Below are 21,050 nucleotides of genomic sequence, written 5' to 3'. Positions count from 1 at the left end.
ATTCTTGTTCTCAGGTATGTGCCCCAGGGCTGGCCAATCACAGAGGCTCCAGAAAGGTTTGATTTTTTTTTGGCTACGCTGCAGGGCATCCGGGATCTTAGTTCCCCTAACCAGGGATGAACCCGTGCCCCCTGCAGTGGAAGCGCAGAGTCCTAACCACCGGACTACCAGGGAAGTCCCAGATTTCATCTTCTGGCTGCTTGAAACCCTTCAGGGTGCCTCACCACTTTTCCTGGCCCTCCCGACCTTCCACCACCCACCCTCTCCAGGCCCTGCCCTGTCCAAACCCAGGGGAGTCAGCGCCCCCAAGGGCTGTTATGAACGGCTCCCACCAGACCCCCAGCTCTCCCACCAACGTCCTTGGCCCAGGATACCCCTTTGGCCTGGACCACACACCCTGACTTACTCCACCCCCCTTTTCGGAACATTCCCTGTGGCTCTGAGCTCCTAGGGAGAGATGTATCTGGGCTCGCCCATCCCTCCAGGCAGGGCAGCCAGTGCCTGGAGGGCGTGCATCCCCCTCTCTGGTGGCTCTCCTAGGGGTCAAGGTCACAAGTGGCTTTAGCCAGAGGCTGGAGCTTCTAGAACAGCTGCCGGAACTCAGGTGAGAGGAAACACACATTGGGTCATGTGATCAGTGCAGGGTAGGGTGGAGGGCCCATATAGGCCTGGGGGGATGGCTATAAGCCTCCTCTGCAGTGGCAAGTGGCCCTCAAGCCAGCCCTGCCACCCAGACCAGCGGGAGAAGCTGGGTCCTGAGGAGGGGCAGAGCAACAGTTGCCCCCCGGCCTGTGCGCTTCTCCTCTATCACCAGTGTCCCCCCCCCCCCCACCGTGGGCCCTCCTCATAGGTCAGTCTGGGATGGAGGGAGCAGGGGTGGGACTGGCATCGCCAACCTCCCTGGGCAAGGTGACAGGTGAGGTGGTGGCTAGGTGGGTGGGCAGTGGATGAAAGCAGTGAACCCAACCGGGGGGGCTGAGAACAGGGAGCAGCGGGCACAGCCCACCCCTTCCCAAGGGGCACCCTCTGGTCTTAGGGCTGGCTGTCCTAGGGCCAGGGAGTTTACCTGCCCAAGCCCTCGCCTTCCCTTCCTCCCTGCCACACGGGCAGCAAGAAGAAGGTCCACCCAACAACACCCTCACCCACCCCAGGACCCCCGTGGTCAGCTCAGGGTGCTCCGCGTTGTCCGCGGGGCGGGGGTGGGGGGTGGGGCTGAGCCAGGGCTGCTGGAGCTTGCAGCGACGGACCCTGGCTCGGGAGCGCCGCCTGGTGGAGAGAAAGAAGACAAAGGCGCAGCGGCAGGTTTCTGTACAGGAAGTCGGATTATACATTTTAGTAACCGGGCGAGAGAAACGAGGCATCGGGACAACAGTGCAGGGGCCACAGGAAGAATAAGAGATCGAGAGCTAGGGTTTGGCATAAATCTTACAAAGTGTATAAAGAATCTGTGTTTCTCTACAATAACAAAAAAACCAAAGGCTACAAGAGCGGTTGTATATACAAAACACGGAGATATTGCTTCACTTGCAAACAGGTTCCTGACCAGACAGGGAGACAAGACAGAGAGAAGGGCACAGGGAGGGGGTGGTGGGTGGAGAGCGCGCCGCGTGCAAAAAGGAGGGTAAGGTGGGGAGAGGGTCTTCTCCCAGCATAAATCTACAGGCAGGAGCTGGAGTTGCGCACGCACGGGAGAGGTCGAAGGCATGTGCGCTGCTGGCTGCGCGCGGGGGAGCGGGATGCCAAGAGCCAAGAGTGTCCGTCTGCCTGGCCCCTGGCGCCTTGCTCCTCGGGCTTCAGCCTGGAATGGGGCTCTGGGTGGGGACCAGGGGCCAGCTGGGCCAGCTGGCCAGAGAGGGAGGGCGGCGATGGCTCCCCGGAGGCTACCGTGGAAAACTGGAGAAGCCTGCTCGGTGTGCCCATCCTCTTGGCCTCTGGCCGGCCCGGTCCATCCTGCCACCCTCCCCTCCCCGCCCCGCTGAGATGCCCACTGGGACCCAAGGACAGCAGGTGCAGCAGCCGGGGCTTCTAGCTTTCCTTGGGCGGGACAGGAGATGCCGTTCAACTCCTGTTCTTCGTGCGGAGCTCGATGGGAGGGCAGGAGCCAGTCACAGAGGGGCGGAGGGGGTGGGCAGGGAGGACAGGGCAGTGAGGGGTGGGCGGAGGATGAGGACGTGCACGCACGCTGAGACCAGGCGCGGGGCGGTCACAGGTTCTGGCAGCACTGCAGCTTGTTGGGTTTCTGTCCGTCGGTGGTGGGTGGCACGCTGATGTCCACCACGTTGTTTCCGGGGGACTCGTCGTGCGCTGCGCGGTCCGCGATCTGCTTCTGTGACACGATGCGGTAGATCTCTGCGGTGGGCGGGGGTGGGGAGAACGACACAGGGTGAATGCACTGTGTGCCCCCAATCTCGGTTACCTCCCCCTCCCACGGGACTCATGTGGATGTCACCTCCTCACGGTAGCGCCCTGGATGCTGAGTTGGAACCCCTTCCAAAGGCTCCCACTGTGCCCTGTGCGCCCCCATCACGTCAGGGGGAGCCATGCCATGGGCTGGGCTCCTGGAGGCTCCCTGCCCATCCCCAATGCTGGCTGTGTACTCAGCAAGGGAAGGACCCATATCTGTTTGCAGATGTAACTCCCAGCACAGGTATCGCATTCTTTAAGATCAGAGGCCCTCCTCCCTCAGGAGAAACTCCCAGAAGCCCAGCGGCTCTGGGACCCTGAGGCCACCTGCCTCCCCAGCTGACCCTGTGGGCTGTTCTCTAGTGAAGCCATGGCAGGGCCCATCTACGGGAGCTGGGCTGAGAGGGTCTCTGTGCCCTGAGTGCCAGCAGGGGTGGGATCTGGCCTCACGCTGTGCAAGGTGCCCTGTCTGTCCTCGTGTCCAGACTGAACAGCAGTTTTAAGGAAGGAAGGTAGGTTCAGGGGCTGCGTTCTGGAGCACATGACCCGTGTGGCTGGTGCCCTTCCCACGCCCACCCTCTGTGATCCCAGCTGGGCCCTGTGACCACCTGTGAGAATGTTCTTGAAAGCTTCCTCTACGTTGGTGGAATCCAAGGCTGAGGTCTCAATGAAGGACAAGTTGTTCTTTTCTGAAAGAGAGAATATTTGCCCAGGTGAGTCAGCTGGTGGAGGCGGGGGAGGGTGGTCCCCTATACCCTCCTCTTGGGGGCCGTGGCTGCCTGTCCGCTCACCTGGCCCAGGAAATGAAGGGCTGGGGCCGAAGGGGTAGGATGGAGATGCCCACCCCTGCAGCCATGGGCACGGCCAGGGAAGATGCACCTGGTGCAGGGGAGCTGCCTGCATTCCAGATGCTTCTCGGATGCTTCAGTCAGAGTCTTGTTCTCAGAAGTGTGGCACCTAGAGGCCCTGGCCAGAGCAGATGGCCCGGACTGACACCTAGCAGCCCTCTGGCCATGCCCTCTGGCCCGGCGTGCGCTCACCTGCGAAGGCGCGGGCCTCATCCGTGGGCACGGCCCGCAAGTGGCGCAGGTCGCTCTTGTTGCCCACCAGCATGATGACGATGTTGCTGTCGGCGTGGTCCCGCAGCTCCTTCAGCCAGCGCTCCACGTTCTCGTAAGTCAGGTGCTTGGCGATATCATACACCAGCAGCGCACCCACGGCACCACGGTAGTACCTGCAGGGATGGGGGCAGGGCCCAGGTGTGAGCCGAGCCCGTGTCCCTGGGGGCCCCCCAGTCTCTGTGGGCAGTGGCTCCTTGGCCCGAGGGGTGGCCATCAGGGCCTCGAGGGAGGGGTGCGTGTCCTGAGGCCCCAGCTCCACTCCCCAGATTCAGCTCAGGAATGGGGAGGCCTAAGGAGGGAGGTTTGGGATCTGGGATCAGAAGACACCCACGGGGTCAGCCATCAAAAGGGGAGGAGGAAAACAGTGACTATGCAGGGAAAGGGCAGAAGCTCTAATGCCTGCCGTGGCCCTGCCCGCCCAGAGCACCAAGGAAATGGATGGACGCACATCCACTCCAAGGGATCGAGGAGCCGAGAAGGTGACCAGGCCCCGGTGGAGGGATTCCAGAAGACAGCAAGTGACCGACAGGGAAGGGCCAGGAGTTGGGAGGGTCAGGGAAGAGGCAGTCGAGGGGGTCCTGATGGTGGGGTGGCCACAGGAGGGCCAGGGGTGCCAGAGCTGCATCTGGAAAAGGAAGGCTGGGAACACGGCTGGGCAGGGCGGGCCGAGCAGGCAGGCTGGGGAGCGGGCAGAGCCTGATAACAGCCCTCACCGTGTAGCCAGCACCCGGCAACACTGCAGTGCCTCAGTGGGACGCCAGGGGTAGAGGGGCTGTGGGACATGCCCACCTGGGGTCACAGCCTGACCAAGCCTGGGCACTGGCCTTTCAGAGGGTCCCACAGCTCCTGGGGGTCTTGTCCCTCCACCCTGCGCCCCCTGCTCTCAGGTCTGTGCTCTCCCCTTCCTCCGCCCCCACCCCCAGCCCAACTCCTACCCATCTCTTGGGGCCCTCGGCCTCCCCGGCCCCGCCACTCACGCCGAGGTGATGGCGCGGTAGCGCTCCTGGCCGGCGGTGTCCCAGATCTGTGCCTTGATGGTCTTGCCGTCCACCTGGATGCTGCGGGTGGCGAACTCCACGCCGATCGTGCTCTTGCTCTCCAGGTTGAACTCGTTGCGGGTGAAGCGCGACAGCAGGTTGCTCTTCCCCACGCCCGAGTCCCCGATGAGCACCACTGTGGGGGCGGGGAGGGATACGAGTGAGCCTCCCAGGGTCAGAGGGGGGCAGCGCCCCCGAGCCAAGACCCCACGCGCTGCCCACGTCCACCCACAGAACCTTCACAGTGGCGCCCCGGGTGCTGCAGACACGCGACAGCCAGTGACGGGGCAGAGTTGGAGCTGTCCTGGGGCCACTGGCCCGAGGAACCACGCTTCCTGGTACAGAAGCGAATAGGGTCCTTCAGAGCAGGGTTGCCCCTGCTCTGATGGGACACGGGATCCAGGCATCCCGGCAGAAGGCAGCTTGGGGATCCATCAACTCCCAAACCTCCACAGTGCCCTGGTGACCTGGGCAGCCAGGCATGCCTGAGAAAGCCCCAGGGCTGGGTGACCTTGGGCAAGTCACTTAACGTCTCTGGGCTGCCTTTTCCACAGGTGTGAAAAGGGAGACAGTAACAAGAGCCACCTCGGGGAGGGGCACACGGGAATGCCTGGGATCAGAACTCAGCCAGCATCTCGTACGCTAAGACGGGGCGGGGGTGGGGGGGTCAGATCGTCCTGCAGGGAGGTGGGAACAAGGGCCCTCCTGAGCAGCGCAGGGCAGAGCAGGGCAGGCATAGGCGGGTCTTTCCCTCCATCCCTCCCTTTATTGAGCTTCCTGCCCCCACCTGAAGAAGCCCTGCCTCTAGGGGCCCAGCTGCTCCAAGCTCTAGGCTGGAGGGTCCTGGAGGGGCCCGGGCCTGGAGGGCTGTGCTCAGACCCAGGACACAATGGGGACTCGTGTCAGTGTGTGCATAGGTGTGTGTGCGGCGCAGAAGAAACAGCCTTTCTTTCCGGACGTCCCAGCTGGAAACCACAGGGACCCCCAAGTGTGGGCCTTAGGCTCTGGTACCCCAGGGTGGCTCTGGCTCGTGGGGAGCCACGGGGGCTGCAGACTTGGTCACCCAAGGCCCCGATGTAAAGTTTTTCCTTGATGAGAACTTCTACATGTACGTGTTCAGATTCCTGCTGCTTCTTACCACTTTCACTGCTCCCCGACCCCAGGCCATCATCACTCCCGTCACTCCCTGTTGCTGTGACAGCCTCCTCCCTAGTGCCCGCCCTTACATTTACTCTCAGCTTCAGCCAACAGGCTGTTTTCCTCTTGGCCGCCAGAGGGTGCCTGTGAGCACCCTGCGTGGGTCCCATCCCTCCTCTGCCTACAGCCTTCCAGGGCTCCCACCTCCAAAGTCCTCCTGGCAGCCCACAGGGCCATGCATGACCTGCCCCGTCCCCTCCCTGCCCTCACCTCCTGCCTCTCTCTCCCTCGCTCACTCTGCTCCAGACACACAGGCCTCCCTGCAACGCTACCCTTTGCCTGGAGTGTTCTTTCCTGGGTACCCACCAGGTTCCTGCCCTCATCTCCTCTGTGTGGCCCCTCGGATGGCACTTGATCGAGGAGGCTCCCTGCAGCCATCCTCTTAAAACCCCCCTTCCAGGACTTCGCTGGCGGTCCAGTAGTTAAGACTCCACACTTCCACCGCAGGGGGCCCAGGTTCGATCCCTGGTCGGGGAACTAGATCCCGCGTGCTGCAACTACGAGCCGGCATGCCGCAACTAAAGATCCCGCACGCCGCAACTAAAACCCGGCACAGCCAAATAAATAAATAAATATATATATATATATTTTAAAAAACCCCAAAACCCACTCCCCCCAACACTCCCCATTCCCCTTCCCTACCTTTCCCCCATAGCTCTCCCTACCCTCTCACACTCACCAGGTTTCCCTTATAGATTTTTTTTTGTCATTCTGCCTCGAGGGCAGCCATCTCAGACAGTCTGGTTCCCTGCTGTATCCCCAGGACCTGGTGCACTGCCCGGCGCACGGGACGCACCTGAGCAATGCCTGTCGAATGAACAAACGCCAAAGTGGCTGGCGGAGCTTCCCAGGCCCACCTCCTCCGACACTGGAAGATGGCCAGGTCACCATCCTTGGGCCACAAGTAAGGAGGGGGCGGGCCAGGCAGCCCCCAGGACCCAGCACCCTCTCTGGACAGGCTGCTTTAGAGCCAAGAACAACAAGAACAGGAAGAACGTCCCGTGCCATCATCTCACATATGCATCACATGACCCATTTTACAGATGAGAAACTGAGGTGCAGACGGGGGAATGACCAGCTTAAGGCACGTGGTCACCAGAGGCAGAGCTGGGGTCCGAGTCCGTGCATGACTGCAGGCTCACTCCCATCCCCCAACCAAGTGCAGCGAGCAGCAGCTTGCCCAGGGCCACCCAGCTGGAGAGTGGTCCAGCAGGATGTGAACGCAGGTTTTCTGGATCCAGGGCTGAGCTCAGGGGTCTGGGTTCAGCTTCCTCCTCTCCCACCATCTGGGGTATCCTGAACCCCTAGAGTAGCTAGCAAACTCCTATTTGTCCTTCAGAATCCCTGGGTGCAGGCTTCTCCTCTTCTCCCAAACCACCACGTGGCCTAGCCCACAACATCTGTGATGACAGTGTCAGCGTCCTCCCCTGACACTGGGGGCACCCAGCATAAGAATGCCAAGTTGACTTCAGAGAAAGGTGGAAAGAGGTGAATGGACATGGGCCTGGGGCTGAGGGTCAAGGGCGCCCAGCCATGCCAGTGGGGCCATGACTGGACTGACTGTCCACACTCTCACCCCATCACCTCGTGCCCACGGCGGCTGCAGGAAGCTGGCCAAAGCCAGGGAGGTCTGTACATACTTCTCATATCCTCAGGAACAGAACAGGAAATGAGGAGGAGGGTCCTTTTGGGCCCTTGCCTGTATCCTCCCCACCCTCTCACTCCCTTCCTGCCCTGTCCAGCTGTCCAGCCTCGGGATCCCCTTTGCCACATCGGGGTTCTGCCCCGGCCCAGCCAACCACCTCCTCAGCCCCTCAGGCCGGGCCCAGCCCTAAAGGCTTTGTTACGGAGCTCTCAGGGCCACCCCAGCGACAGATGTTCATGTTATCGTGTACAGTTGGAGACACTCAATACAGAGTGACCAAGTTCCCTGGCCCAAGGTCACCCAGTGAGAACAGTGGAGGCCAGAGCAGAACAACGGCCACCAGCCGCTGCCCGGACAAATGGCGGGGAGGCGGGGCTGCCCCCGCGGTCCCTGGCACGCGGTGCCCAATGCAGAAGTGGCCAGCAGGGCAGCGGCCGGGCTGGTCCCGTGTGCAGGCTGGGAATGAGAATGGCATTGTCGAAGATACAAGTCATCTGTTGTCTCCGGGAAAGAAAGGGCCCTTGAGGACGCAGCCCCCAGCATTTCCACAGGAGTTGGTGGCATCACTGGCCGGGACACGGTCCCCCTGGGCACACCAGTTGGCTGGCAGAGCAGGCAAGCCCAGTTGGCAAAAACAAAGAGCTGGCAGCTCCTGGAAGCCCTTGGTCCTCTGGCCCGCCCCACAACAGCGTGGCACATCTGGGGCCCCCATTCTGACACTCAGGTCACCGAGTGGCCATTGGGGGCGCTCGGCTCCCCGACTCCAGGCAGAGCAGGGCTCCACCCCTCCCCCCAGGAGCTATTCCCCGGGGGAATCAGAGAGCAGAGGACAGGTGCCCCAAACCGGGGCACAGGCAGGGCCACCATTCATAATGGGGGGAGCTGGTGTGCTCGGGTCCCAGACCAGCCGGCCAGGTGTGAGGTCTGCTCAGGCTGGAGAGCCAGGAGGCTGCCTCGGGAGCACCTGGTGAGCACTGGGGCCGGCCTGTTCCCTGGGAGTGAGTGAGTGGTGGGAGCTCTGGGAAGGCCTTGGTGGCCCTTGGGGACCTAGCTGCTCGCACTGTGGCCCCTGCCGCCCAGTCCATCAGAGGAGAGTTTGGGGCGCCCCCGGGGATTGATCGGCAGGCTGGGAAAATGGCCCCTCGCTGAAAAGGATAAAATGTTAGCAGGATAAATGTGAGGATCTATAATTAGGTGCAAATAAACAGCCTCACTCCTGGCGGGGCTGGGGATGAGCAGGGAGGAAAACAAGCCACACGGGGACTGTGGGGGGGGGGGGTGGAACACCCACAGGGATCTGCTGGCCTCTGCTGGGGGGTCAGGAGAGCCAACCTGTGACGTGGCTGCCAAAAAAAGCAAGTCAGTGGTGGGAAGGCTGGAGAGGGGGCAGCCAGCGTCCCACGTGAGAGGTGTGGCCCCTCTGTGCCCAGGGCAGGGCCTGGGGAAGGTGACTGAAGCCTGGGGGAGGCTGGGCACGGGATGGGGGATGAGAGGATCACAGCCCCCCTCCACTCCTGAAGGAATCCCCGCACCAGGCAGCAGGGCTGGGGAGATGTACGGTGAGAGTACCGGTCCTTGTCAACCCTTCTGGTCCTTGTCAACCCTTCTGGCACAGCTGTGTCCTGGACACCTCTGTACTGCCTAGGCCTGACCCTCTGCAGGCCACGGGGTCTCAGGAGGGTCTGTGGGGTGCAGTGTATTCACGTTTCAGTCTACCTGCCATATTTATGGCCAGTGATGCCATGGTGGCGGCCTGCCTACCTGCTGGCTTCCTTCCTTCCATGAGTCAGAAAGAATTTCCTTTTCCTATTTAAGTGAGACAAAAACTGAGTGGATTTAAAAACAAATATTAGGGGACTTCCCTGGTGGCGCAGTGGTTAAGAATCCACCTGCCAGTGCAGGGGACACAGGTTCAAGCCCTGGTCTGGGAAGATCCCACATGCCGCAGAGCAACTAAGCCCATGCACCACAACTACTGAGCCTGTGTGCCACAACTACTGAAGCCCATGCACCTAGAGCCTGTGCTCCACAACAAGAGAAGCCACTGCAATGAGAAGCACGCGCACTGTATCGAAGAGTAGCCCCCGCTCGCCGCAACTAAAGAAAGCCCGCATGTGCACAGCAACAAAGACGCAACACAGATAAAAATTAAAAATAAATTTATAAAAACAAACAAACAAATATTAAAACATAATAGAGGGTCCTCCAACAAGGCTTTACATGTGAAGGTGAGGTCTCAGAGGACCCGTTTGGTAAACACTGACCTTGTGAATTACACTTTCGCTTCTGACCTGGCTTGAGACAGTCAGCAGGGCACCTGCTCTACTCAGAAAAGGAGCCCAGTGGGAGAGAGCAGCGGGGCAGGCAGGCACCGCCCCCGCCCCCCCCACACCAGCTGTGGTACTAGTGTTTCCAGGAAGAGGACTCCGGAGATGAATCCTGAGAAGCGCACAGCCTGCTCCCTTGCCCCTGACCCAATAACTGGACTTCTGGGAACATACTTCAAGGAAATAACCCAAAGGGCAAACGATGACTCGTGCAAACACTTGGAGCTGGGTTATTTACAACAGCAAACGGCTGAAAATAACAAGTGGGGAATGACCACGGAAACACTGGGAAGAACGCCCCCTGCCCTTGTAGTAACACATCCAGGTGGGTGCCAGCCAGGACCTGGGGAGCAGCTGCCTCAGGGTGGGCTGGGTAGAGACAGGCACCAGCTGCAGCAGGACTGGCGTCCAGTCCACCTATCACCCGTCCCCAAGGCCCTGACAGAGCTTCCTCTGCCTCTAAAGTGAGACCCCAAGGTTCAGTCGGCACAAGGGCCTGGGCCCAATGCCTGCCGACCACACAGCCTCACTTGGCAGCAACGTATCAGCCTGCAGGCAGCTCCTCGAGCCCATGGTGCTGTGTGACAACTCCGGACCTTTGCATGGGGACTCGTTCTGCCCAGAAACCTTTTACCACGTGGATATCCCAGGTAGGAAGTGCTCCATCCCATTTTCTACATTCCCAAGGTCCCCAGAACCCCAGACCCAACCAGGGATAATACCATAGACACACAGTGTCACACAGGCCACACTCCCAGGGATGGCCAAGCTCCCCCAACAAGGGAAAGATGTCAATGGCTGGCATGGGAAGCACACCCTCACGCAGCAGGCAGCATGGCAAAAGTGTCCTGTGTGCATCCAGGGGTTAGCTCTCAAGGGTGACCAATGCCAGCCAGGGAGCCCAGCACAGCAGCACAGGACCTGGCCAAAGCCTAGGTGGACACAGAAGGTACTGGAAAGTCAGTGACCCCTAAGCTGCCTGACCTTCCTAGGCCTTACTTGAGGCTCCTAGAGTCCTCTGTTGCCTTGGCAGGGAAGATCCTCCAGCAGGTTGGAGGAGCCCGTCTGACAACCCCAGTCCCAGATCTTGGCCACAAGCCCCCCCAGATACACTCCTTGAGTGGTCTGGGTTCAAATCTTGCTTTAATACTTAAACTGTCCCTCCAGTTTCCAGGTCCATAAAGAGAGATGCTGGATAATATGGATCTCACAGGGTTGTGGTGAGGATTTCAATGAATTCATGTGTGTAAAGTGCTTAGAAAAGTGCAGGTGCTTGGACAGCGCTCTCAAGAGCTCTAAGAGTTAAGACATAATTATTGCTGTTAACCACCAGGCCTGGGTTCAGCACACACAGTCCCCCGCCACCACCCCAGGTGCCCCTACACGCAATTCCGACTCTGCTCCCCAATCCAGGGTAAACGCCCCCACCCCTGCCACACACGCACCTCAACCCCCATTGTCCGCCCCTCCCTTCCAGGGCTCCGCCCCCAGATGCACTGCCACCAATCAAGACTGGCTCCTCCTACTCCATGACAGCACCACCCCCACCCGCCCACCCTAGCCCACTTATTGGACACGCCCACCACATCCTAGCCCCGCCTCTGACGGACACGCCCCCATCACGAAGGAAGCTTTCCACCCAGCCCGGCCCGCCAAATGCTGGGGCGGCCCCGCCCCCTCTGAATGCCCCGCCCCTAACGGCCTCTCCCACTGCCCCGGGCCCCACCCCCCTGGGCCCTGGCCCCGCCTCGGAGCATCCCGGGCCCCCAAACCTCTCTGGACAGCCTGCCCCGCATGGCTGCGCATCCCGGCCCGAACTTGACCAAGCCCGGCCTGCACTGGCCATCCCGGCTGCCTGGCCTGCCAGGCCCCAAGCCTCGGGCTCCGGCCTGGGCCCAGAGGCCTGGAGCGCAGCCTGGGTGCTTGCCCGGCGCCAAGCCGCCGCCCGCTCGCCCGTCTGTGCCCCACCAACCGCACCTTTGAATAGGTAGTCGTACTCGTCGTCCCGAGTCCCCATTGTCCTGGCGCTTCCGGCGGGATTGGCGAGTTCGCAGCCCCACCACAAACACCCGACGGGGGCGGAGCCGGCGCCGCGCAGAGTGGCGGCCGGATGGCCAATCAGCGATGGATGGCGTAGCGACCGGCACCCAGAGAAGCCAATAAGAGGCGGAAGCAGAGCCCCCGGGGTGGGCGCCGCCGGAGATCCACCTTCTTCTCTCTCGGTCTCCTGGAGAAAGGCGGAAGGAATGCGGACCTTTATGAAGTGACGGCCTCGCCAGCCTATCACAGGCGAGATCTGGAAGGCGGGGCGGAAAAACTGGAAGAATGAAACGGATTGACGGAAAGAGTAGCCAATGAGGGGTTTGATTCAGGCAGTACCGGACCAGCAGAGGACCTGTCCGGGAGGGGAAATGGGGCTACGTCCAGGTAGTGTTACGCTATTTACCGTCCCGATGACGTCATAGGTCAATGCGCGCTGCTCTGCGGGCCGCCCACCCCCACCCCCACGCCCGCTGCCCCCAGAAATGGCAGTTTCTGGGGGAACATCTGAGTGGGGACTTTTTTAGCTTAGAGGTCTCCTCTCCTCTCTGGGTTGCAGTTTTCTCCCTCTGTAAAACGGGAGAAACTCACCTTATGGAATCTTTGGAGTATGACTAGATCGTTGACCTAAACACATACTAAATCAACCACCCACTGTCTGTCATTAAGTCTTTAACAAATATTCGTAAATCCTTACTCGGTGTCAGACTGTCTCGCCTTCTCTGTCCCCTTATCCTGTTTTATTCCATCCCCCACCCCAAGGATTTATCCCTACTTGACATTAAAGTATGCATTTCTTTCTCGATCCTGTTAAAAAACAAACTTCTACTAAGTGTGAAGGTCTAATTGCCTTTATTAAAAGATTCATGAATCAAGCAGCATCTCATCTGTCAAGCAGAGATACTCCCAGAGGTTGTACAAAATGGAAGCCTTTTATAGAAAAGACGGTGAGACAAGAAGTCACGGACAATAGTGAAATGAAAGTTAATTTGGAGGAAAGTAAGCGTTCAGGTGAGGGCAGCTTCTCATTGGCTAAGTTGTGGTGTTTCCATTGGCTGGGCTTGTTGCTGGGAGGGAAGAAAATCTCTTCTCCAGTTTTAGTAAAGTAATTGCAGTTACTGTTTGGGAGTACAGGGTACGTACATCTCTTCTGGTTGGGGTCTGTAATTGATGTCTTCCTGTTTGGGGTAACTGAGGAGTGGCAGAGCATAAGAGCTCCCTCTGCAAGACTTCCTGACTCCAGTTTTAGTTAAGGTTTCCTCTTTTAAATTTTCACAATCCTATTTAGTTTCTGTCCCCCACCAACAGAACATCAGCCGTGTGAGGGCAGGGGCTGTGTCTGTGGCAGTCGCTGCTGTGTCCCCAGTGGGCAATAAACGTGTTTTGTTTTAAATTATTTATTTATTTATTTGGCCGCGCGGGTCTTAGTTGTGGCACGTGGGATCTTCGTTGCGGCATGAGGGATCTAGTTTCCTGAACAGGGATCAGACTCAGGCCCCCTGCATTGGGAGTGCGGAGTCTTGACCACTGGACCACCAGGAAAGTCACAGAAATGTTTGATTAGTGATCATGTAAGTATAGCTCATGTGCTAATTATAATAATAATTATTATTGCCTCCTGGACGTCATCCTTGGGATGTCCATCAGGCATCCCAAACACAAATTTGGCCTCTTTTTCCCATATCCTCTCCTCCTCCTGTGACTCCATCCATTCACCCACATCATCAAAGCCAGAGGTGGTGGACTCCCCTCTCCTCCTCGTCCTTTACTCCCCCGCCCCTCTCTCCCAACCCCTCCCTCAGTTGCCTTACTCTGTCCCTCCTCCCTCTTAAATTTCTGACCACTTCTCACCCTCACCACTGCCACCACCCCTATACTGGCCCTGTCATCACTTCACGGACCTGTGTAGTTTCCTGCTCCCAAAGCTCCCTGATCTGAGCTCACCTCACACAGTCTGTTCTTCCCATAGCAGCCACATGGAGTCTTTTATTTATTTATTTTTAAAATTAAATTAAAATTTTTTTGGCCACGCTGCATGGCTTGTGGGATTTTAGCTCCCCAGCGAGGAACTGAACCTGGGCCCTCAGCAATGAAAGAGCTGCATCCTAACCACTGGACCCCAGGCAATTCCTATTTATGTATTTTTAAATTGAAGTATAGGGACTTCCCTGGTGGCGCAGTGGTTAAGACTCTGCTCTCCCAATGCAGGGGGCCCAAGTTTGATCCCTGGTCAGGGAGCTAGATCCCACATGCATGTCACAACCAAGAGTTTGTGTGCCACAACTGAGGAGCCTGCATGCTGCAACTAAGGAGCCCACATGCCACGACTAAGGAGCCTGCCTGCCTGCTGCAACTAAGACCCGGCATAACCAAATAAATAAATATATATATATATTTTTTAATTGGGGGTGCTTCCCTGGTGGCACAGTGGTTAAGAATCCATCTGCCAATGCAGGGGACGCGGGTTCGAGCCCTGGTCTGGGAAGATCCCACATGCTGCGGAGCAACTAAGCCCGTGCGCCACAACTACTGAGCCTGCATGCCACAGCTACTGAAGCCCGCACACCGAGATCCTGTGCTGTGCAACAAGAGAAGCCACACAATGAGAAGCCCGTGCAGCACAACGAAGAGTAGCCCTGCTCGCCGCAACTAAAGAAAGCCCGTGCGCAGCAACGAAGACCCAACACAGCCAAAAATAAATAAATAAATATTTTTTAAATTGACGTATAGTTGATTTACAATGTGTTAGTTTCAGGTGTACAGCAAAGTGATTCAGTGGCATATATATTCTTTTTCAGATTCTTTTCCATTATAGGTTATTACAAGATATTAAATATAGTTCCCTGTGCTATACAGTGGGCCCTTGTTGGCTATCTATTTTATTTATTTATATACTTTTAAAATTATTTATTTATTTATTTGACTACACCGGGTCTTAGTTGCGGTGTGCAGGATCTTCTTTGAGGCATGCGGGCTTTTAGTTGCGGCGTGCGGGATCTAGTTTCCTGACCAGGGATCGAACCTGGGCCCCCTGCATTGGGACCTCAGAGTCTTAACCACTGGACCACCAGGGAAGTCCCTGGTTATCTATTTTATATATAGTAGTGTGTATATGTTAATACCAAACTCCTAATTTATCCCCCCCACCCCCGAGAGTCTTTTAAAACATAAGTCAGGCCAGGCAATGCTCTATGGGCTGGAGATGCCATAGAGTTGAAGGAGACCAAGTCCCAGCCCTTGGGGAGCTGACAGTCTAGTGGAACAGGCAGACAAGAAGCAAGTAAACAACAGCACGCACAAGAAATTTCAGAGTGCAGTGAGCCCAGGAATAAACTGGGCTATGTGACAGCGGATCTACTTAGTTAAGGAGGCAGGGAAGGCATCCCGGAGGAGGTGGCATTTACACTGAGTCCGAGGGAGGGGGAGGAGGTGGTGGGAACAGCATTTTAGACAGACAAAACAAAGAAGTGAGAGAGAGCCCAATGGCTCTGAACAGCCAGGAGGCCACAGTGGCTGGAGAGTTGAGTCCAAGGGCCCAGAGATGAGCTTAGGGGAAAAGTTGAGGCCGTCTGGAAGCCAGTCCAGGAGGACCCTAGTGGCCTTTGCACACTCCTGGGCTGTTGGCTTGAAGCCCAGCACATTCCCACCCAAACCCCCTCCCCACCCCACCCGCATTCACCACCCAAGCTTCTTGCCTCTCGCTGCAGCCAGGTGGGGCAATGCACTAGTTCTCCAGACAGGAGCCGTGCTTCCTTCCAAGGCAGCCAGGCTTTTGCTCTCAAACAGTGCTCTCCTGCTGCGGTGCCACACCCCTCCCCCATCTTTGTAGAATTTTTATCCTTTGAAAACTGACTCATGCGGGAGGGATGGATCGGGAGTTTGGGATTAGTAGATGCAAACTATCATACATAGAATGGATAAACAAGAAGGTCGGGGCTTCCCTGGTGGTCCAGTGGTTAAGACTTCGCCTTCCAATGCAGTGGGTGTGGGTTCCATCCCTGGTCAGGGAGCTAAGATCCCACATGCCTTGGGGCCAAAAAAACAAAACATAAAACAAGTAATATTGTAACAAATTCAATAAAGGCCTTAAAAAAACAACAAAAAAAACCCAAGAAGGTTCTACTATATAGCACAGGGAACTATATTCAATATCCTGTGATAAACCATAATGGAAAGAATATGAAAAAGAATTTATATATATGTATATATATATAAATTATACATATATATGTATAACTGAATCACTGTGCTGTACAGTAGAAATTAACACAACATTGTAGGGAATTCCCTGACGGTCTAGTGGTTAGAACTTCGTGTTTTCATTGCCGAGGGCCTGGGTCCAATCGCTGGTCGGGTAACTAGGATCCCACAAGCCATATGGCCAAAAAAAACAAAACAAAAAGCCCCACAACATTGTAAATCAACTATACTTCAATAAAATAAATATTTTTTAAAAAAGTAAACCTTCTTAATAAACATTTTAAATAAGAAGGAAAAAAAAAAAAACTGACTCAAAAGTGACCTCCACCATGAAGGCATTTCTCCTGTCTAGGTCATGTTGTTCCAGCGCCCATCCAGCATGGCTCACAGTAATGATAGTGTTAGTAATGATGGCTCACGTTTATGTTGTGTGCTCACCATGAGTCAGACACTACTCAGACTGCTTTTCATGTAATGCTACATGAAATCCTCACAGTACCTGGAGAACAGGAAGGGGTGGTGCGGATGGGAGGGTGGGGTACCAGACCATCCCTATTTTCCAGATGCAGGAGCTGAGGCCACAGAGCTTGAGTGTCCTGTCCTGGCCCCTCCGCAGGAGAGTGATATGGTTAAGGGCGCCAGCTCTGAAGTTGGCTGGGTCAGGATTCACTTCCTGGCTCTTGTTTGGTTCCCAGCCATGGTGGTTACTCTTTCTGTCATTCCCAGTGATGGAGGGGCAGGAAATGCTGTGTTGGAGGAGGAGGTGATAGCAGAAGAAGCAGCAGCATTGGAGCAATCAGCCCTGTTTGGCCGAACCTGAGAATAAAGAGTACGTAACTGGGAGGGCTCTGCCCCCACCTCAACAGACTGGACTCCCCACCAGTTCAGCCACAGTGGTCTCAAGGGAGACTCTCCAAGCCTGCCCGATACAGGACACCCCCAAACAAGGATCCTGGAGAGGGTCTGGCCTCCAAGTGTTGAGGAGATCGTCACCCATGCTCAGCCAGGGCCCCAGGGAAGCTAGTGTGTCCCCAACACAGAGGCTCTCCTCTAGTGAAAGAGGCCCCCACTACCTTCCCAAGGAACCCCTAGGAATATTGGAAAAATAGGTTCTCTATTAAAACAGCAGCTGGGGCTCAGGGCACAGGCAAATACTGTTTCTCCCAAACGTGCCCTATGATAATGCGCCATATGATAGGGGTGATAATCGTAAGCAGTGCATTAAATAACATTGAACCACATACTGTGAAAGTCCTACCTTTTTTCAATTCCTTTTTTCAATTTTTTAAAAATTATTTATTTATTTTTGGCTGCATTGGGTCTTTGTTGCCGTGCGCGGGCTTTCTCTAGTTGCGGCGAGAGGGGGCTACTCTTCGTTGCGGTGTGCAGGCTTCTCATTGCGGTGGCTTCTCTTGTTGTGGAGCACAGGCTCTAGGCGCGCGGGCTTCAGCAGCTGTGGCACACGGGCTCAGTAGTTGTGGCTCGCGGGCTCTAGAGTGCAGGTTCAATAGATGTGGCGCAGGGACTTAGTTGCTGTGTGGCATGTGGGATCTTCCCGGACCAGGGCTCGAACCCGTGTCTCCTGCATTGCCAGGCGGATTCTTAACCACTGTGCCACCAGGGAAGCCCTCAATTCCTTTTTTTTAATGAATTAAATTTTTTATTGAAGTATAGTTGATTTACAATTTTGTGTTAGTTCCAGGTGTACAGCAAAGTAATTCAGTTATACACGCACACACACACACATATACATTCTTTTTCAGATTCTTTTCCTTTATAGTTTATTACAAAATATTGAGTAGAGTTCCCTGTGCTACACAGTACGTCCTTGTAGTTTATCTATTTTATATATACTTGTATGTATATGCAAATCCCAAACTCCTAATTTATCCCTCTCCCTTTTTATTCAATTCTTGAAGACCTTTATTACCCATCAAGGAGAGAGGCTCACTCTCTCTTGCTCATATCTCTTCAACAATTATCTAATCCTCATCTCCCTTTTTGAGCTCAGACGAAGGATGAGAGCCTTTAGAAGGCAACAGGATCTCGTTAGGATTTTCTTCCCTACATACATTTCATTGTGAAATTTTTTAAACATTTAGAAAAATGGAAAGAATTGTACAGAGAATACCCAGACCCAGATCGCACTATTAACATTTTGCTTTATTGCATATCCATTCCTCTAGCCACCCGTCATCTAATTTTTTGATGCATTTCAAAGGAAGTTGAAGATTTAGGGGATCTAATGGACAGCATGGTGATTACAAGTAACACTGTATTGTGTACCTGAAAGCTGCTAAGAGGGTAGATCTTCAATGTTCTCACCACCAAAAAGGAAAAGGTAATTGTGTGATGTGATGGAGGCATTGGCTAATGCTAGGGTGCTTATCGTTTCACAGTATATGTGTATCAAGTCAACATGTCATACACCTTAAACTTACACAATGTTTTATTTTTTTTTTAATTAATTTATTTTTGGCTGCATTGGGTCTTTGTTGCTGCACGCGGGCGTTCTCTAGTTGCAGTGAGCAGGGGCTACTCTTCGTTGCAGTGTGCAGGCTTCTCACTGCAGTGGCTTCTCTTGTTGTGGAACACGGGCTCTAGGTGCGTGGGCTTCAGTAGCTGTGGCTCGTGGGCTCTAGAACACAGGCTCAGTACGGGCTTAGTTGCTCCGCGGCATGTGGGATCTTCCCGGACCAATGATCCAACCCGTGTCCCCTGCATTGGCAGGCGGATTCTTAACCACTGCGCCATCAGAGAAGTCCTATTGTGTGTTAATCACATCTCAATAAAGCTGGAAAAAATTTAAAAAAACAAAATTGAAGACATCAGTTCACTGCACCTCTAAAACACTTCAGCATGCATACCATTAACTAGAGTTCCATGTCTTTTTATGACTGTTATAGCTTTTTTTTTAGGTGAAATTTACATACAATGAAATGCACAAATCTTAAGTGTATACTCACCTAGGCAAAGGTGAACACGGGAGTAACCCACCTCTACTGAGGTTCAGAACATCACCGTCACTTGGGAAAGTTCCCTTATATCCCTTCCGAGTCAATCCCTATCCCACCTCCCACCCTTCCAGAGGCAACCACTATTCGTTTATTGTGGGGTTTTTTTTTCACCATAGATCAGTTTTCTAGCTGGATTTTTTTTTTTTTTTTTGGCCAGGCGGCGGGGCTTGTGGGATCTTAGTTGCCCCACCAGAGATTGAACCCACACTGACAGCAGTGAAAGCCATGGAGTCCTAACCACTGGACGGCCAGGGAATTCCCTCTAGCTGGAATTTGAAAGCATTTACATTGTTTTGTTTTCACCGAGTTTAGTTTTACTAACCTATTTATGGCAGGGTTTTCCACACACTGTAAGATATATGACTACATTTTTAGAAACTGGGTCAGTAAGTCCCTATATGCCTGGGGGTGAGCTGCTTTACATCTGTCATCTGGCGTAATTATTAACAACACCCCGCCTTTCACTCTCAACAGTGTCTCCAGTTTGGACCATCAATTATAGGTCACCTTCTCTGTAATGGGAGGGGCTTTGAAGGCAAGCTTGGTGCAGGCAGGGATCTTTCTGTTCACTAGAGTAGCCCAAGCACTTGGGACAGGGCCTGACCTGTAGTAGGTGCTCAAGAAATATTAGCTGAATTTTAGATACATATATATATATATATTTTTTTAATATCTATTTATTTTTGGCTGCGTCAGGTCTTAGTTGCGTCATGTGGGACCTTTCATTGCAGCCAGCAGGCTTCTCTGTAGTTGTGTCACGCAGGCTCCAGAGTGCGCGGGCTCAGTAGTTGCAGCACACAGGCTCTCTAGTTATGGCGCTCGGGCTTAGTTGCCCTGTGGCATGTGCAATCTTAGCTCCCTGACCAGGGATGGAACCTGCGTTCCCTGCATTGGAAGGTGGATTCTTAACCACTGGATCACCAGGGAAGTCCCAAGATACATATATATATATATATATATATATATGTATATATATATATATATATATATATATATACACACATATATATATATTTTAAAGCCAATTTAAAGGAAAACTTCTGCAGACATGGCCAAAAATGGGAAGGATTTACCCAAAACACTGCATTAATGTCACACAGTAGAGCTGGGTTGTCCAAGATGGTGGTCATTGGCCACTGTGGCTACTAAGCCCTTAAATACGGCCAGTCCAAACTGAGATGCGCCATAAGTGTGAAATCCATACTGAATTTGGAAGACTCAGTACAAAAAGCCACGTCAAATATCTCATCAATAACTTTTTTTTATCAATAACTTTTATATTGACCACATGTTTAAACAGTAATATTTTGGAAATATTGGGTTCAATGACGTATATTCCTAAATTTTTTTTTTACTTTCTTGTAAAACTTGTTTTTCTTTTTTTTTTCTTTTTTAAAAATGTGGCTACAGGGCTTCCCTGGTGGCGCAGTGGTGGAGGGTCTGCCTGCCAATGCAGGGGACACGGGTTTGAGCCCTGGTCTGGGAAGATCCCACATGCCGCGGAGCAACTAGGCCCATAAGCCACAACTACTGAGCCTGCGCATCTGGAGCCTGTGCTCCGTAACAAGGGAGGCCGCAACAGTGAGAGGCCCACGCACTGCGATGAAGAGCGGCCCCCGCTCGCCGCAACTAGAGAAAGCCCTCGCACAGAAACGAAGACCCAACACAGCCAAAAATAAATAAATATTTAAAAAAATGTGGCTACAAAAAAAATTAAACACACAACTCACATCATATTTCTATCAGATGGCAGGACACTAAAAAGTTAATAGTGATTCATATGCCTAAGTATGGTCAGGAAGAGCTTCTTATTTTCTCTATTACCTGCTTCCAGAAGGACTGAATGAGGGTTTTATTTTGTAACTTTGAAAGTAAAAAATGAGATACACATCATGAAATCATAAGTGAAGGAAATTGAAATCAGCTGTCGGAGGTGGTAGGGATAACCAGCATTGCCCTCAAGAGCCCCGGAAGCATTCACCCTCCACCCTGGGAACATGTTTATGTGGACTTTGAAAACTGTCCACTTTTTAAAACAAAAACAAAGGACGAAAAGGAACGAA

The 21,050-nt window shown here is 54.3% G+C and overlaps 1 protein-coding gene and 1 long non-coding RNA gene across 2 annotated transcripts; one reads left to right on the top strand and one right to left on the bottom strand.

Moving 5' to 3' along the window:
• Nucleotides 1-1,303: 1,303 nt before the first annotated feature.
• Nucleotides 1,304-12,143, bottom strand: RAB11B (RAB11B, member RAS oncogene family). Its single transcript, XM_004277320.1, has 5 exons — nucleotides 11,708-12,143; nucleotides 4,502-4,697; nucleotides 3,444-3,637; nucleotides 3,012-3,092; nucleotides 1,304-2,349 (listed from the first exon to the last, which is right to left on the bottom strand). The coding sequence occupies exons 1-5, from the start codon at nucleotides 11,745-11,747 to the stop codon at nucleotides 2,204-2,206; spliced, it is 657 nt and encodes a 218-aa protein (XP_004277368.1). The 5' UTR covers nucleotides 11,748-12,143; the 3' UTR covers nucleotides 1,304-2,203.
• A 4,358-nt stretch (nucleotides 12,144-16,501) lies between these two features.
• On the top strand, nucleotides 16,502-20,934 carry LOC125963924 (uncharacterized). Its single transcript, XR_007476374.1, has 3 exons — nucleotides 16,502-16,799; nucleotides 18,157-18,311; nucleotides 20,398-20,934. It is a non-coding gene; the product is annotated as an uncharacterized LOC125963924 (long non-coding RNA).
• The last annotated feature ends 116 nt before the right edge of the window (nucleotides 20,935-21,050 follow it).

The sequence above is a fragment of the Orcinus orca genome, chromosome 3 (assembly GCF_937001465.1).
Source record: "Orcinus orca chromosome 3, mOrcOrc1.1, whole genome shotgun sequence".
Lineage (NCBI taxonomy): Eukaryota > Metazoa > Chordata > Mammalia > Artiodactyla > Delphinidae > Orcinus > Orcinus orca.
Note: the sequence above shows the minus strand (reverse complement) of the source record. Positions and strands in the feature narration are given on the sequence as shown.

Coding starts and splice junctions, on each gene's coding strand:
- RAB11B (XM_004277320.1), bottom strand. CDS start 11,747: ATGGGGACTCGGGACGACGAGTACGACTACCTATTCAAAG. Junction 3,093..3,443: donor TGAGGCCCGCGCCTTCGCAG/GTGAGCGCACGC, acceptor TCTCTCTTTCAG/AAAAGAACAACTTGTCCTTC. Junction 2,350..3,011: donor TTTCAAGAACATTCTCACAG/GTGGTCACAGGG, acceptor CGCCCACCGCAG/AGATCTACCGCATCGTGTCA.